General features: G+C 52.3%; 1 protein-coding gene across 1 annotated transcript in view; it reads left to right on the top strand.

The window, feature by feature from the left end:
• The window catches only part of LOC135248550 (protein TANC2-like), a 124,576-nt gene that overhangs the window by 89,273 nt on the left and 21,258 nt on the right, over positions 1 to 14,045 (top strand). The window contains exons 8-13 of the mRNA XM_064323328.1: positions 1,971 to 2,096; positions 7,671 to 7,952; positions 9,044 to 9,168; positions 12,101 to 12,302; positions 12,774 to 12,943; positions 13,308 to 13,915. Coding sequence (XP_064179398.1) covers positions 1,971 to 2,096; positions 7,671 to 7,952; positions 9,044 to 9,168; positions 12,101 to 12,302; positions 12,774 to 12,943; positions 13,308 to 13,915 — 1,513 coding nt within the window. The remainder of the gene's footprint in view (positions 1 to 1,970; positions 2,097 to 7,670; positions 7,953 to 9,043; positions 9,169 to 12,100; positions 12,303 to 12,773; positions 12,944 to 13,307; positions 13,916 to 14,045) is intronic.

Below are 14,045 nucleotides of genomic sequence, written 5' to 3'. Positions count from 1 at the left end.
GTCCACACACACGCACACACATACGTCCACACACACACACGTCCACACGTCCACACACAGGGTGAGACGTGTGGACGTGTGGATGAGACGGCGAGATGAGAGAGGGAGTTTCCTGTCCAGCGTCTCCGGGCACAGCCGGCTCTGCCCGGCCTGTCCCCTGGCGTTGGCATGGCGCTCTGCCGCGCCAGTTTCCGGAGGTCTCGTCCCTGGCACTCCCAGCCCGCCGCCGCCACGGCCTCAGAATGAGGATTTACGCGTAATTGGGATTTTGGGGATTTCCTTCATCCCTCTGGCACAGCCCCCCGTGTGTCTACATGTCCCCTCACGCTGAGAGGGTAATCCTGCCCCCCCCCCCACCCCCTATCCAGGCCCAGCCACATTCCCAGCTGCTCTCCCTCCATTCCCTAATCTCCGTTCCCCTCTCTGTCAGTCCCCTGAAGGCGGGGCCTCTGCCAGTCGGGGGGTGGGGGGGGGGCTCGTCTCTCAGGGGAATTAGGGAAGGAAGGAAGGCGAGGAAGCGACAGGGGCTGTGACCGCAGCACCTCCCGGGGAGCGTCTATCTCCGCGGTCCTCCCTCCCCGCCACCTCCTCCTGACCCCGCGCTCCTACGCACGCGCCCCCCCCCACGCCTCCCCCCGGCTCGGCCAGGGCCCCGGGGCCACACACCACATCTCCCGGTCAGGACACAGGAAGAGCGTCGCTGAGGGAGCAGGGACGGGACCGCTTCATTTCCGCTGAATTCGTCGCGCTTCGCTTAGCTTCGCTGCGAACGACGTGGGACGGAGAAGAGCGCGCACGCGACTCCCGCGCTTCTCCGACACCGAACGAGACACCGCTCGCGGGAACGCCTTCCGACGTTTTTAAAACGGCACGCCGACGGCCTCTCGCTCGCGCTCAGCCGTCAGCACTCTGAGCTCTCAGCCAAGAAAACTCACAAACTCGGAACGTGGTCGGTTTGTCATCATGATCACGTGTAAATAGCCTTGGAGTTACATACCGTAACATCGAGAGCCCGGGCTACTGCTCTAGCACGTTTCCAACGGGGCGAAACAGTGGAGCCGTTTCCTAACGAAACGGAGATGGGGAGCGCGTTCTCACCCAGAGCTCGCTGAGCTGCTTCTCCGCGGCACCGCAGCTGTGTTTACCGTCGCGGTGCGCCAGGGGGTTTGACAGTTTGCACCATCCGGAGTCGTGTGTGGGGGTGCGGAGGCCGTCCGCGGCTTTACCAGTCGCTTTTGCTTTTGTGACACGCGCGCAGCGGTCAGTGGGTCAGTACAGCTGTGGAGAAAGAGCTGACCTTCCTTGCTCCCCGGGAAGCTTTTCGCGTCGGGTCGTCGCGAGGGCGCCACCTCTCTCTGCTTCATTTCTTGCCTGGTAATGACTCATTTTTTTGTATTGTATTTCTTTTTTTTGTTCTTTTTTTTTTGCTCGACTGAAAAGGCAGCATCCGCTCAGCGGCCGCATCCCTGCCTCTAATCTCGTTGCGAGCCAAATGGCACCGAGCGCCGCCTGAGAGGCTGAGCCGCGCTAACGAGCGCTAACAGCATTACCTGGAGCTCCGAGCGCTCGCTAACGGGATTAGTCTCTGGAGCTAACTAACCCAGGCGCGCGAGTGGCACGCGGCTGCATCGGCAGCCCCGCGCGGGGCCCGCCTCTCCATGGGCGAGGGGTTGGGGGTTGGGCGGTCCATGTCTGTTGGGCAGGGAGGGGAGAGCAGGAGGTGCAGAGGGAGTCTTACGCCCCACCCAGCAGAGCTTGTGATTGGTCGGCAGTATGTCACTCACTGTCTCCGAAGCGCTGCCGTGACTCAGGTGGATAGGGGTCCCAGAGCTCCCATGTCCAGGGCTGTTAACACACTTTAAACACACTGCGGCCATGGTGGTTTCAGCCTGAGTAAAACCGGGCTGGGGTTCATCTGTGTGCACTGTTTCCTCTTGATGTCTCTCTCTCTCTCTCTCTCCGTCCTGCAGCCACCAGTTCAGCTCACCTGGAGGACCTGGCCTACCTGGACGAGCAGAGGCACACCCCGCTGCGCACCTCCCTGAGGATGCCCCGACAGTCCGTGGGGGCGGGGCGCCCCGGGCAGGACCTGAGAGGTGAGGAACCGGCCAATCGCAGCAGACTCCGCCCCTCAGAGCCAGCGCCCCTGCCTTTGCAAGAATCCTAGTTGCCAAGAGCAGTTTTCAAGTGTGTGTGTGTGTGTTGTACACTCAAGCAGTTGTGTATGAGTCAGCAATACTGGGTGACCTCAAATGTATCGGGCGGTCCATAACTGCTGTCATTCCCTCTTCCATGGCGCGGTCTAGCACCCCTCCCCCCCCGTCTGCTCCCTGGTGGTTTAGTCCAGTCTGCCAAACGAAGTTCTCATCGTCAGGAAATGAACATTTCTCCCGCAGTCAGTCCCTGTCGCTTCGCTCCTGCTAATTTCATGCCTAATGGGGTGTTTTGCTATCAGCGCGTCTGAGAGTGTGCTGCTGCTGCGTGCGTAGCGTAGCGTAGCGCGGCGCGCTCGCAGCGAGAGCCTCCTCGGCCCGGGCCGGCCCGCCGCGCCGCAGAGCCCCCGCTGTTACCGCAGCAACAAAAACGCGCCAGGCCCGTTAAAAACAAATTTACGCGCTGGAGCGCAATGCGTGTCCTCGCACACGCTTACCAGCAGCCTGTCCACGTCCCCACGTGCAGCCCAACACATACACACACGCACGCACACACACACGAACACACACAACACACGCAGCGCAACATCAACACATTACACACACACTGCCATATGCTCACACCACACAACACACACATTACACACACCGACCACGCACACATGCCTGTAGCCAGTCTCTGCTGCTGCTAGCTTAGCTTAGCCGGCAGGGAGAGTTTCCTGCATCTTCCCTCCAGTGTTCTACAGAGGCCAGAAAGCACAACGCTGACACGCTAACAGTCTTTATTTTTAAAGGTCACAGCATCACTCGAGTGAACGCTGACCAGAAGGCACATGACCAAAAGGCGGCTTTTCTTTAATCACGTCTGTGAAAAAAAGATCAGGAGATCTCCTGACCTTTAAAAGAAGCTTTGCTTCATACGGTCTGGTGAGAAAATGCAGGACCCTGGTCTGTGTCTGCTTGCTACTTGCAGACACAGCGCCGACGTGTGGCACAGGACCTCTGCTGAGCCATGCCCTTAGCGTCTGGGCCGCGCCCATGCTCGGAGTGCATCGGCGCGGACCTACAGTCATACATTACATTACATTATATTACAGGCATTTAGCAGACGCTCTTATCCAGGGTGACTTACACAACTTTTTTTTTTTTTTTTTTTACATAGGATTTTACATTGTATCCATTTATACAGCTGGATATATGCTGAAGCGATTCAGGTTAAGTGCCTTGCTCAAGCGTACAACGGCAGTGTCCTACCCAGGAATCGAACCTATGACCTTGTGGTTACAAGGCCCAGTTCCTTACCCACTGTGCTACGCTGCCGCACCATACAACACCCGCTAAATGATTCAAAGGCCCAGCCAGGCAGCCGGCTAACGCCAGAGCCCCTCTCACGCCACGCCACGCCACGGCGACCAGCAGCGGCAGCCCCGGCCCCGGCGGCTCGGTAGCTTTCCACCGAGCCCCTGCTGCGTGCCAGCTGGGAGGTGCTTAGCGGCACCTTCCCGGTCCTGGCTGCTGTTCCTCGGGAAAGGAAACAGACAGGCCGAGCGGAGATGCTCAGAGCCCGGCGTGTGACGTCAGCGCGCAGCGCCGCGGTGGCGGAGTCGCCGTGAGATGGCCGCTCGTCGGCGGCTGTTTGGAGGCGTTCGGGGGACGGCGCTTTCCAGGCTGTCGCGGGTCTCTGATTCTCATCCGGCGGCTTAAAATGGGACGCGTTCGTCCTCCGGCTTGTCCTGTTTGTGTGTGTGCGTGTGTGTGCGTGTGTGTGTGTGTGTGTGTGTGTGTGTGTGCACTGTGTGTGTGCGTGTGTGTGCGTGTGTGTGGGTGTGTGTGTGTGTGTGTGTGTGTGTGGTTGTGTAACGTGGATGATGGAGTGGATGAACGCTCCCTTGCATTAACGCGCGGTTAGCTGCAGTTAGCGCGGTGCATCCGTCTCTGTTCCGCGCGGGTAAGCGGCTGAGCGCATTGTGCCCGGGCCCGTACTGTACGATAGCGCAGCCTCTGTGTGCCGCAGACGTGCTTACGGGGGAAAGGGCTCCGCGCTTTGCCTGATTTCCTTATTACCGGCTGCTAGGACAGGGGCGCTTGCGGCAGCACTTTTTACACACAGGAAATGCAGCACATTGAGTGGCTCATTACCTCTGTGACTGCCTGCATCACAACAGCCTCTGCTGCATAAGCACAGTCTCTCTGTAATACTCACCTAGACACACACACACACACACACACACACACACACACACACACACGCATCGAGTGGCTCATTACCTCTGTGACTGCCTGCATCACAACAGCCTCTGCTGCATAAGCACAGCCTCTCTGTAATACTCACCTGGACACACACACACACACACACACATACACACACACACACACCAGACACGCACACACACACACGCAGACATACACACACACACACACACACACACACACGCATCGAGTGGCTCACTACCTCTGTGACTGCCTGCATCACAACAGCCTCTGCTGCATAAGCACGGTCTCTCTGTAATACTCACCTAGACACACACACACACACCAGACACCACACCACACACACACTCAAACACATACACATGCGCACGCACACACACACACACACACGGGCACATACACACATGCACGCACACACACACATGCACACGCACACACACACATCGAGTGGCTCATTGCCTCTGTGACTGCCTGCATCACAACAGCCTCTGCTGCATAAGCACAGTCTCTCTGTAATACTCACCTAGACACACACACACACACAGACATACACACACACACACACACACACACACACACACACGCATCGAGTGGCTCATTACCTCTGTGACTACCTGCATCACAACAGCCTCTGCTGCATAAGCACAGTCTCTCTGTAATACTCACCTAGACACACACACACACACAGACATACACACACACACACACACACACACACACACGCATCGAGTGGCTCATTACCTCTGTGACTGCCTGCATCACAACAGCCTCTGCTGCATAAGCACAGTCTCTCTGTAATACTCACCTAGACACACACACACACACCAGACACCACACCACACACACACTCAAACACACACACATGAGCACGCACACACACACACGGGCACATACACACATGCACGCGCACACACACATGCACACGCACACACACGCATCAAGTGGCTCATTACCTCTGTGACTGTCTGCATCAAAACAGCCTCTGCTGCATAAGCACAGTCTCTCTGCAACGCTCACCTAGACACACACACACACCAGACACCACACCACACACACACTCAAACACATACGCAGACGTACACGTACACACACACACACCAGACACCACACCACACACACTCAAACACATACGCAGACGTACACATACACACAAGTGCACACAGACACACACACACACACACACATATTCGCACTCACACATATACACGCACAGAAAGACATACACACACTCTCGAAAACACACCTTTTATACACACAGGCATACGTATGCAAATACACACACACATTCATGCAGGCACACACACACACACACACTTGTGCCTGTATGCATACACATACACACACACCAGCTATTGAACCCATTTTTCCGCAAAACTTTTAAACTGTCTGTGACACAATCAATGCTACCTTTAGTGTCGTTTAGCTAGGGTTGTTCAGTAGCAGACAAATTGATCTGTTTTTTATAGCTAAATTCAGACTTGTGTTATCGCTTGAAGGCCAATGTGTGTACTCTGAAGTCCGGGTCTCATTGTCCAGGAAAAGGCCTGAAACCCAAGTTCCATTATTGGTCCCTGGACTGATACGGTGTTCGGTCACTGTAAAATAACCCTACCCCACCCAGTCCGCTGCTGCCGCCTAACCCCCCCACCCCCCCCCACGCCCCGCCGCCAAGATGACACACCGCCACCCTCCCATCTCCCTCTCTCCGCCTCTCTCTCTGTCCGTTTCACGCTGTCTCTTTTCTCTCGCTTATGTATTCTGTCTGTCTCAGCTTCCACTAACACCCATGCCTGGCAATCGCAGTCACGTAAGTTGCTTTTCTTTTACTCGACTCCTAAACTCCCAGCGCTTCCACCTGCCTCCCCCTCCCCCCCCCCCCCCCCCCCCACCTCCCTGCATGGGTGCATTATAGTAAATTTGTAATTCACCATTATAATAATCGATCGTTTTCACATTTAACCTCCCATTTGATCGCATAGCGTCACATACGATCACCTACAATCTTAATCAACATCTATTAGTTCATCAAGACCGTGTGCAAATTTCATCCTGTTGGAAGTGCACGGCAGCGTAGTCTGTGCCGCATTCTAGACGTGGAGAAGTTGTCTAGCTTAATCTGCAGGTGGTTTCATTTGACGATTAGCTCCCCCTGCTGGAGAATAGGGGGCAAAACCAGCGCAGTGGGAAAAAAACAGGCAGCTTGGGCGTAAATAACCGGCGAACGCTTTCAAAAATTATCCGACTTCTCAACCTCGGAGACATCAATCTGTTAGGAAGATTTACACGCACTCCCTTATCAGTCACCGCAATGCAGCTCCAAGCAGAAGAGGCAGGCCAAAGTGATTGCATTACCCTTTAGTTTCCAAATATGCATATTAAAATAGCACATTTATCAAGACGCGCAGCATACGTCCCGAGGGAAAGGTGCTATATTTGTTTAGTCCGTTTATTGTCCTAGTTTTAAATGGCGAATGTTTCATTTTCAGGACGCCATCACGGGATCGGTATTTTCATGGAAAAGAATGTCATGATTAGTAACGCTAAAACACGCGAGCGGTATCGTTCATATTTCTAATATGAATGATGACGGCAATAAAAATAGTTTTGGTGGAGCCGCTGACGTTCATAACAGTTGTCTTGTTATATCTGTCACTGTAACTGACGTTACAGCATGTGCATTTAAATGTATTCTGTTGCTCATAACTAGTCATATCCGTGAGTATTCTTTGTGCTGACATTTGAACATAAAAAAAGGTGTAAGAAAAAAATGTGTATGTTTTGCATATGTTTTCACATATATGTTGAAAAATATCAGAGTTGCCACTCATATACTCAATACATATTTTGCAGAATGTGTACCATAGTAGTTAAGTGCGTCATTCTGCAATGTACTACTTCTGTTCCATCCGTGAACGTGATAAAAACTTGTATTTTTAATGTTCTAGGTAAGATAAATATTTTAAGTACGTTGCATTTCATCTGGGTTTTTATTTTTCTTTTTAACTTCTTTATATTTTTTTTTCCCGCTGTTCCAATTAACAGAATAGTTGGTTTGGTCTAGGACTAACATCAAAGGGCCGTTAAGTTTTGTTTTTTTTAACCGATCGGAAATAGCGACGATAGCTCTATCCTTCTCTGTTCTCATTACCTTAATGAGGTCTGACTGTGGGTATTCACATCAAAGTTTGCGAGCTGTGATGTCACAGAGTCTCCTGTGGGGTTAGAGAGGACATGAAAGGAGCGTGTGTGTGCGCCTGTGCGTGAGGGCCTGACCCCCTTCTCTCCCCTGTGCGCCCCCCCCCCCAGTGCGCTTCGCCCCCTACCGGCCTCCCGACATCGCGCTCAAGCCGCTGCTCTTCGAGGTGCCCAGCATCACCATGGACTCGGTGTTCACCGGCCGCGACTGGCTCTTCCAGGAGGTGGACGCCCGGCTGAGCGCGGACGACTCCGGCTCCAACCGCGGCGTGGTGGTGGTGGGCAACATCGGCTACGGCAAGACCGCCATCGTCTCCCGCCTGGTGGCGCTCAGCTGCCACGGCACCCGCATGCGGCAGATCGCCTCGGACAGCCCGCACGCCTCGCCCAAACGTAGGCCTGCGTCCGCGGGTTCGGGGGGGTGGGGGGGGGGGGGGGTTCTGTGCTGTGTTGCTGTGTCATGTGTACCTTGACAGCTCTGTGTTGCATTCTTAAATGTCAGGTATGTGCGTCTGGGGACAGTGGCATTTTCTCCTATGCTGAGCGAACGCTCCGATTGAATTGACTGTGACTGCTGGGTGACTCATTCGGTTAAGGCTCCACACTGTGGTGCATGCGTGAGCCGCGTAGTCTCGGATTGATTGATTGATTGACTGTGCCAGTGCTGTCTGTGTTCGGTAGCTCCACAGGGCGACTCGCAATTGGGGATTGTGTACCCCAGGGCATGGGAGGGTTCATTCGGTTTGGGGTCTGTGTTTCATCGCTCTCCGGCGCCCCCCGCTGGTCTATCAGACGCCTGTGAACCGCATGTTCCCTGTCATAGGCAGCCTGTGCGTACGGAAAGGTCTTCCTCTGACTCCACTCTGTGTGAGCTGGGCTGTAGTCAGCGGTGTGAAAGGCAGCAGCCGGCGACAGTGGGGTTCGCACATGAACATGGCTTAGGTTGCAGATAAGTGGACATTACAAACTAGGGTGGGAATTGGATCTGCACAGTAAAATAAATCTGGATCTGCCAATAAATAAAATAAATACATAAGAAAAAAGAAAAGCATGAATGTGTGGTGGAAGATGACCAAAATGAAGACAGATATTTGGTAATTACCGGGATGAGAGAACCGAATCGTTTGTATTTTGGCGGATGGAGAGATTAATTTGCGCCTGTCTTTGAAAATTTGATCACTTTTATCAAAGTTGACAACCGCAAATTGCTGTGCATTAATAATAATTCTGACGTTAAACTTCACAAAGTGCTTTCCCTGCATTATGTTCAAAGCGTTTTTCACCTCAAAGAACACGGAAAGTGAAAAGGGCGTTGAATGCACGTTTAAATAAACATGCTCTCGGTTGTTTCGGTGTGCTCTAAGTGAGGCGTTCGCGCATTGCAGGGTGTCAAACTGGGAGTTGTTTTAAAGCGTTGAGCAGAAGGCCAGGTGGAACCAGGCGGATCACGTGAGGTGACTCGCCCACCTGTGTGTGCCCCTCAGATGGAGAGGGCTTGCCCCTCAGCCAATCCCAGCCCTCCCACGGCACCCTGGGCGGGGGCAGCTGCCCTGGGACCCCCGAGATGAGGCGGCGCCAAGAGGAGGCCATGAGGCGGCTGGCAGCCCAGGTGTGACGTCATTCCCTAAATCCATACATACTGTTACCCCTCTGTGCCCCTGTGTACATACTCTAATACCTCCCTGTACCCTCATTACTCTGATACTCTGATACCTCCCTGCACCCCCATTACTCTGATACTCTAATACCTCCCTACACCCCCATTACTCTGATACTCTAATACCTCCCTGCACCCCCATTACTCTGATACTCTAATGCCTCCCTGCACCCCCATTACTCTAATACTCTAATACCTCCCAAAAGCCCCATTACTCTGATACTCCAATACCTCCATACACCCTCATTACTCTGATACCCCCCTACACCCTAATTACTCTGATACTCTAATGCCCCCCTATAACCCCATTACTCTGATACTCTTAATACTTCCCTAAATCCTCCTTAGTCTGATACTCTAATACCTCCATACACCCCTCCTTATTCTGTCTCCCTGTGCGCTCCCTACATCCTCCTCACTTAACATCCTTTTCTGCCTCCATACACCCTTTATGCTATAATATCTCCCTATGCCTTTCCTTACACTTACTCTAATGCCTAATTATGCCCCTCCCTGCTCCCCTTCTTACACACTGGTCTTTCCAGAACTCCCCAGGCTGTTTCCACACACACATATTCCCCTTATCCAGTGTGGAGTCTTAGGAGCAGGGCCCACGTCATGACAACATCACAGACTGCCTCTCTCTGTCACAGCTCCGCCCACAGCGGCCGTCACTCTAACCGCACCCCGCCCCCGCCCGCACCCCCCACTCCTCCCCATTGCATTATGCAGATGTATTTAAAAAAGAAAAACAACTTCTCCCCGCCAGCTTGATGAAATATTTATACCCACAGAAAGCAATTTCCAGCCAAGCTATTAGATCTTGTTAACTCTGCGCATTAATAATTGAGCTCAGTTCCCTTCTATTTCCCTCGCTCTCTTTGTTTAAGTTCTTTGTCCCTTGGAATACAGAATTAGCATTCTATTATGAGTCCATACATTCCCCTCTTTCTGAATCTGTGGCATTGAACTGTGGCATCAGCTGCTGAGTTCTTTCTGTCTCAGTGACTTTGCCACCTGTTGGTAATTCCTAATTGGCCTGCCAGTCCTTTATCTGGCCTCTTTGCTTTATTCCTGTGGTGCACACCACCTCCTGCCTGAGTACATTTAGAATATTTATCTTTACAGCATAGGCATAATACACTTAGACTGTAAACACTGTGGGGTTCCAACCTCACTTGTTAACCGTTGTCGTTCGTTCATTATTGCTCCAATTTGCCCTTAAACGTTGAACTATGGTAAGTAGTTAAATGAAAGGAGACCGTAATCTGCGAACTTCTACTGACAATGAATGGAATTTAACTTGAAATATATTAAAATAAAACATTTTCAAATAGTGCAAATTTTGCTCATATTACAACACTTCAACATTGGAAAATATACAAAAGTTTGCTGCTTTCGGACTGCAGTATATTCTATTAAAATAAACTGTTGTGAAATGTATTTATATTTTATCATATTTTCCAGACAGTGTACGTATGTACAGTATATTGTGGTGTATTTAATCTCCATTAGGGCGTATGTAGGTCCATGGTTAGTTTTAGCTCCCTGGTTGGTTTTAGCTCCCTGGTTGGTTTTGCCTCCCTGGTTAGTTCTAGTTGTTTAGCTCCCTGTGGTTTAGCCTGGTGTTTTAGCTCCTGTTTTTGCTCCCTGGTTAGTTTTAGCTTCCTGGTTGGTTTTAGCTCCCTGGTTGTTTTAGCTCCCTGGTTGGTTTTAGCTCCCTGGTTAGTTTTAGCTCCCTGGTTAGTTTTAGCTCTTGGTTAGTTTTAGCTCCTGGTTATTTTAGCTCCCTGGTTATTTTAGCTCTCTGGTTAGTTTTAGCTCCCTGTAGTTTTAGCCTTGGTTAGTTTTAGCTCCTGGTTGTTTTAGCTCCCTGGTTAGTTTTAGCTCCTGGTTAGTTTAGCTCCCTGGTTAGTTTTAGCTCCGTTTACTTGGTTAGTTTTAGCTCCTGGTTAGTTTTAGCTCCTGGTTGTTTAGCTCCTGGTTGTTTAGCTCCTGGTTAGTTTTAGCTCCTGGTTAGTTTTAGCTCCTGGTTAGTTTTAGCTCCCTGGTTAGTTTTAGCTCCCTGGTTAGTTTTAGCTCCTGGTTAGTTTTAGCTCCCTGGTTGGTTTTAGCTCCCTGGTTAGTTTTAGCTCCCTGGTTAGTTTTAGCTCCCTGGTTGGTTTTAGCTCCCTGGTTGTTTAGCTCCTGGTTGTTTAGCTCCTGGTTAGTTTAGCTCCTGGTTAGTTTAGCTCCTGGTTGGTTTTAGCTCCTGGTTGGTTTAGTCTGAGCTCCTGGTTAGTTTTAGCTCCCTGGTTGGTTTTAGCTCCCTGGTTACTTTTAGCTCTCTGGTTAGTTGTAGCTCTCTGGTTAGTTGTAGCTCTCTGGTTGGTTTTAGCTTCCTGGTTGGTTTTAGCTCCTGGTTAGTTTTAGCTCCTGGTTGTTAGCTTGGTGTTTTAGCTCCTGTTAGTTTTAGCTCCCTGGTGTTTAGCTCTCTGGTTGTTTTAGCTCCTGGTTAGTTTTAGCTCCCTGGTTAGTTTTAGCTCCCTGGTTAGTTTTAGCTCCCTGGTTGGTTTTAGCTCCCTGGTTGGTTTTAGCTCCCTGGTTGGTTTTAGCTCCCTGGTTAGTTTTAGCTCCCTGGTTGGTTTTAGCTCCCTGGTTAGTTTTAGCTCTCTGGTTAGTTTTAGCTCCCTGGTTGGTTTTAGCTCCCTGGTTGGTTTTAGCTCCCTGGTTAGTTTTAGCTCCTGGTTAGTTTTAGCTCTCTGGTTAGTTTTAGCTCCTGTTGTTTAGCTCCTGTGTTAGTAGTTTTTACGCCCTGGTTGTTTTATCCCTGGTTGTTCTGCCCCAGTGAAGTTCTTACCGACGTCTTACTGCGTGTTGGCCCAGGTGGTGACACTACTGCCAGCGGATACGCTACACGCCTGGTGCGGAGTTCGTGCACAACGTGGCGGCGCTGCTGTGCCGCTCGCCCCAGCTGCTGGCCTACCGGGAGCTGCTGCTGAGGGAGCCCCACCTGCAGAGCACGCTCAGTCTGCGCTCCTGCGTGCAGGACCCCCTGGCCTCCTTCAGGAGGGGCGTGCTGGAGCCCCTGGACACCCTCTACAAAGGTTCCTCCTCTCCGACTCTCCTCGCTGACTGAGCGGGCAGTAGCCCTGGTTCTAAATCTCCCCCTCATAGGGCATAGAACTCCAGCTGAAACCTTAGTTTTACATAGTGATAAGGGAACTATGATCCCTCCTCTTGTTCTTTTTTTTCCATGTAAGGCCACAGTCGAGCAGGTTGTCTTTCTCCTTTAAGGTGACAGAATAGAATTCAGGTCTGGGAAGAGCAGTTTTAATTATTTTATTTAATTCTTTACTGTGAGTTGAAGCTTCTCTTGACCTGTAGAATAAATCCCGTATTGCCCACCAAAAAGCTCAACCATACTAGAAGTGGACATGACTTGTAGTTATAATGTATTGTAACTGTCAGTGTTGAATAGGACCGATCCTATTCCCATACAGTGCTATAATGTAAGACTTGTCCTGCTACTGTTTGCTGATTTTGGCTGAACTGACCATGAACTTGACGTTCCCCAGAGAGGAAGATCACCACCGACGAAGACCTGATCATCCTCATCGACGGGCTCAACGAGGCGGAGTTTCACAAGCCCGACTACGGGGACACCATCGTCTCTTTCCTCAGCAAAACCGTCAGCAAGTTCCCGCCCTGGCTGAAGCTGGTGGTGACCGTCAGGACCACGCTGCAGGTGGGAGGTCCCTCCGTTGCCGCGTGCAACAACAGCGCTCTGATGCTTCAGTTACGGCGGCGCTCCGCGCGATCAGGGACATCCAATCAGCAGCGGGGGGCCGCGGGGATTCCGGAGCGGGATATTTACTGATTAAATGCAGCCTCCCGTAATCCTCTCTGGTGTTAATGACGCTAAAACTGTTAGACATGCCTCAGGACGGTGTTTACGCAGGGTAGCTGGTGCACTGCCAGGTTTTGGGTTCCTTGTTTGTGTACCATGCTGACAATAGCTTTGAGCCATGCCTCCTTATGTAGACTAGATCTAATGACCCCATTCCCTTGTTTTCATTCCCTCCCCCCCTTACCCACTTCCTCTCATAAAGGAGATTACCAAGCCCCTCCCCTTCCACCAAATCTCTCTGGACCGGCTGGAAGAGAACGAGGCCATCGACCAGGACCTGCAGGGCTACATCCTGCACCGGATCCACAGCAGCCCCGAGATCCAGAACAACATCTCGCTCAACGGCAAGATGGACAACGCCTCCTTCGGCAAGCTGAGCGCCCACCTGAAGGCGCTGAGCCAGGGCTCCTACCTGTACCTCAAGCTGACCTTCGACCTCATCGAGAAGGGCTACCTGGTGCTCAAGAGCTCCAGCTACAAGGTGGTGCCGGTGAGCCTGGCCGAGGTCTACCTGCTGCAGTGCAACATGCGCTTCCCCACGCAGTCGTCCTTCGAGCGCGCCCTGCCGCTGCTCAACGTGGCCGTGGCCTCGCTGCACCCGCTGACGGACGAGCAGATCCACCAGGCCGCCAACGCCGGGGCGGTGCAGGGCACGCTGGACTGGGACGACTTCCAGCAGCGCATGGACAACCTGGCCGTCTTCCTGGTCAAGCGCCGCGACGGCACGCGCATGTTCGTGCACCCCTCCTTCCGCGAGTGGCTCATCTGGAGGGAGGAGGGCGAGAAGACCAAGTTCCTCTGCGACCCCAGGTTAGGGGAGCGGGCGGGGCCGGGGCCGGGGGCGGGGGGTAGGGCTTACAGCAGAGCACAGTGGTTTACAGACAGGGGAACCACTGTCGGGGCGGGGAAAAAAAAAACATTTTTATGGGATGAGTGTAAT

This window comes from Anguilla rostrata, chromosome 2 (genome assembly GCF_018555375.3).
Source record: "Anguilla rostrata isolate EN2019 chromosome 2, ASM1855537v3, whole genome shotgun sequence".
NCBI lineage: Eukaryota > Metazoa > Chordata > Actinopteri > Anguilliformes > Anguillidae > Anguilla > Anguilla rostrata.
The sequence above is the reverse complement of the archived record's forward strand: the minus strand, read 5'-3'. Positions and strand labels throughout refer to the sequence as shown.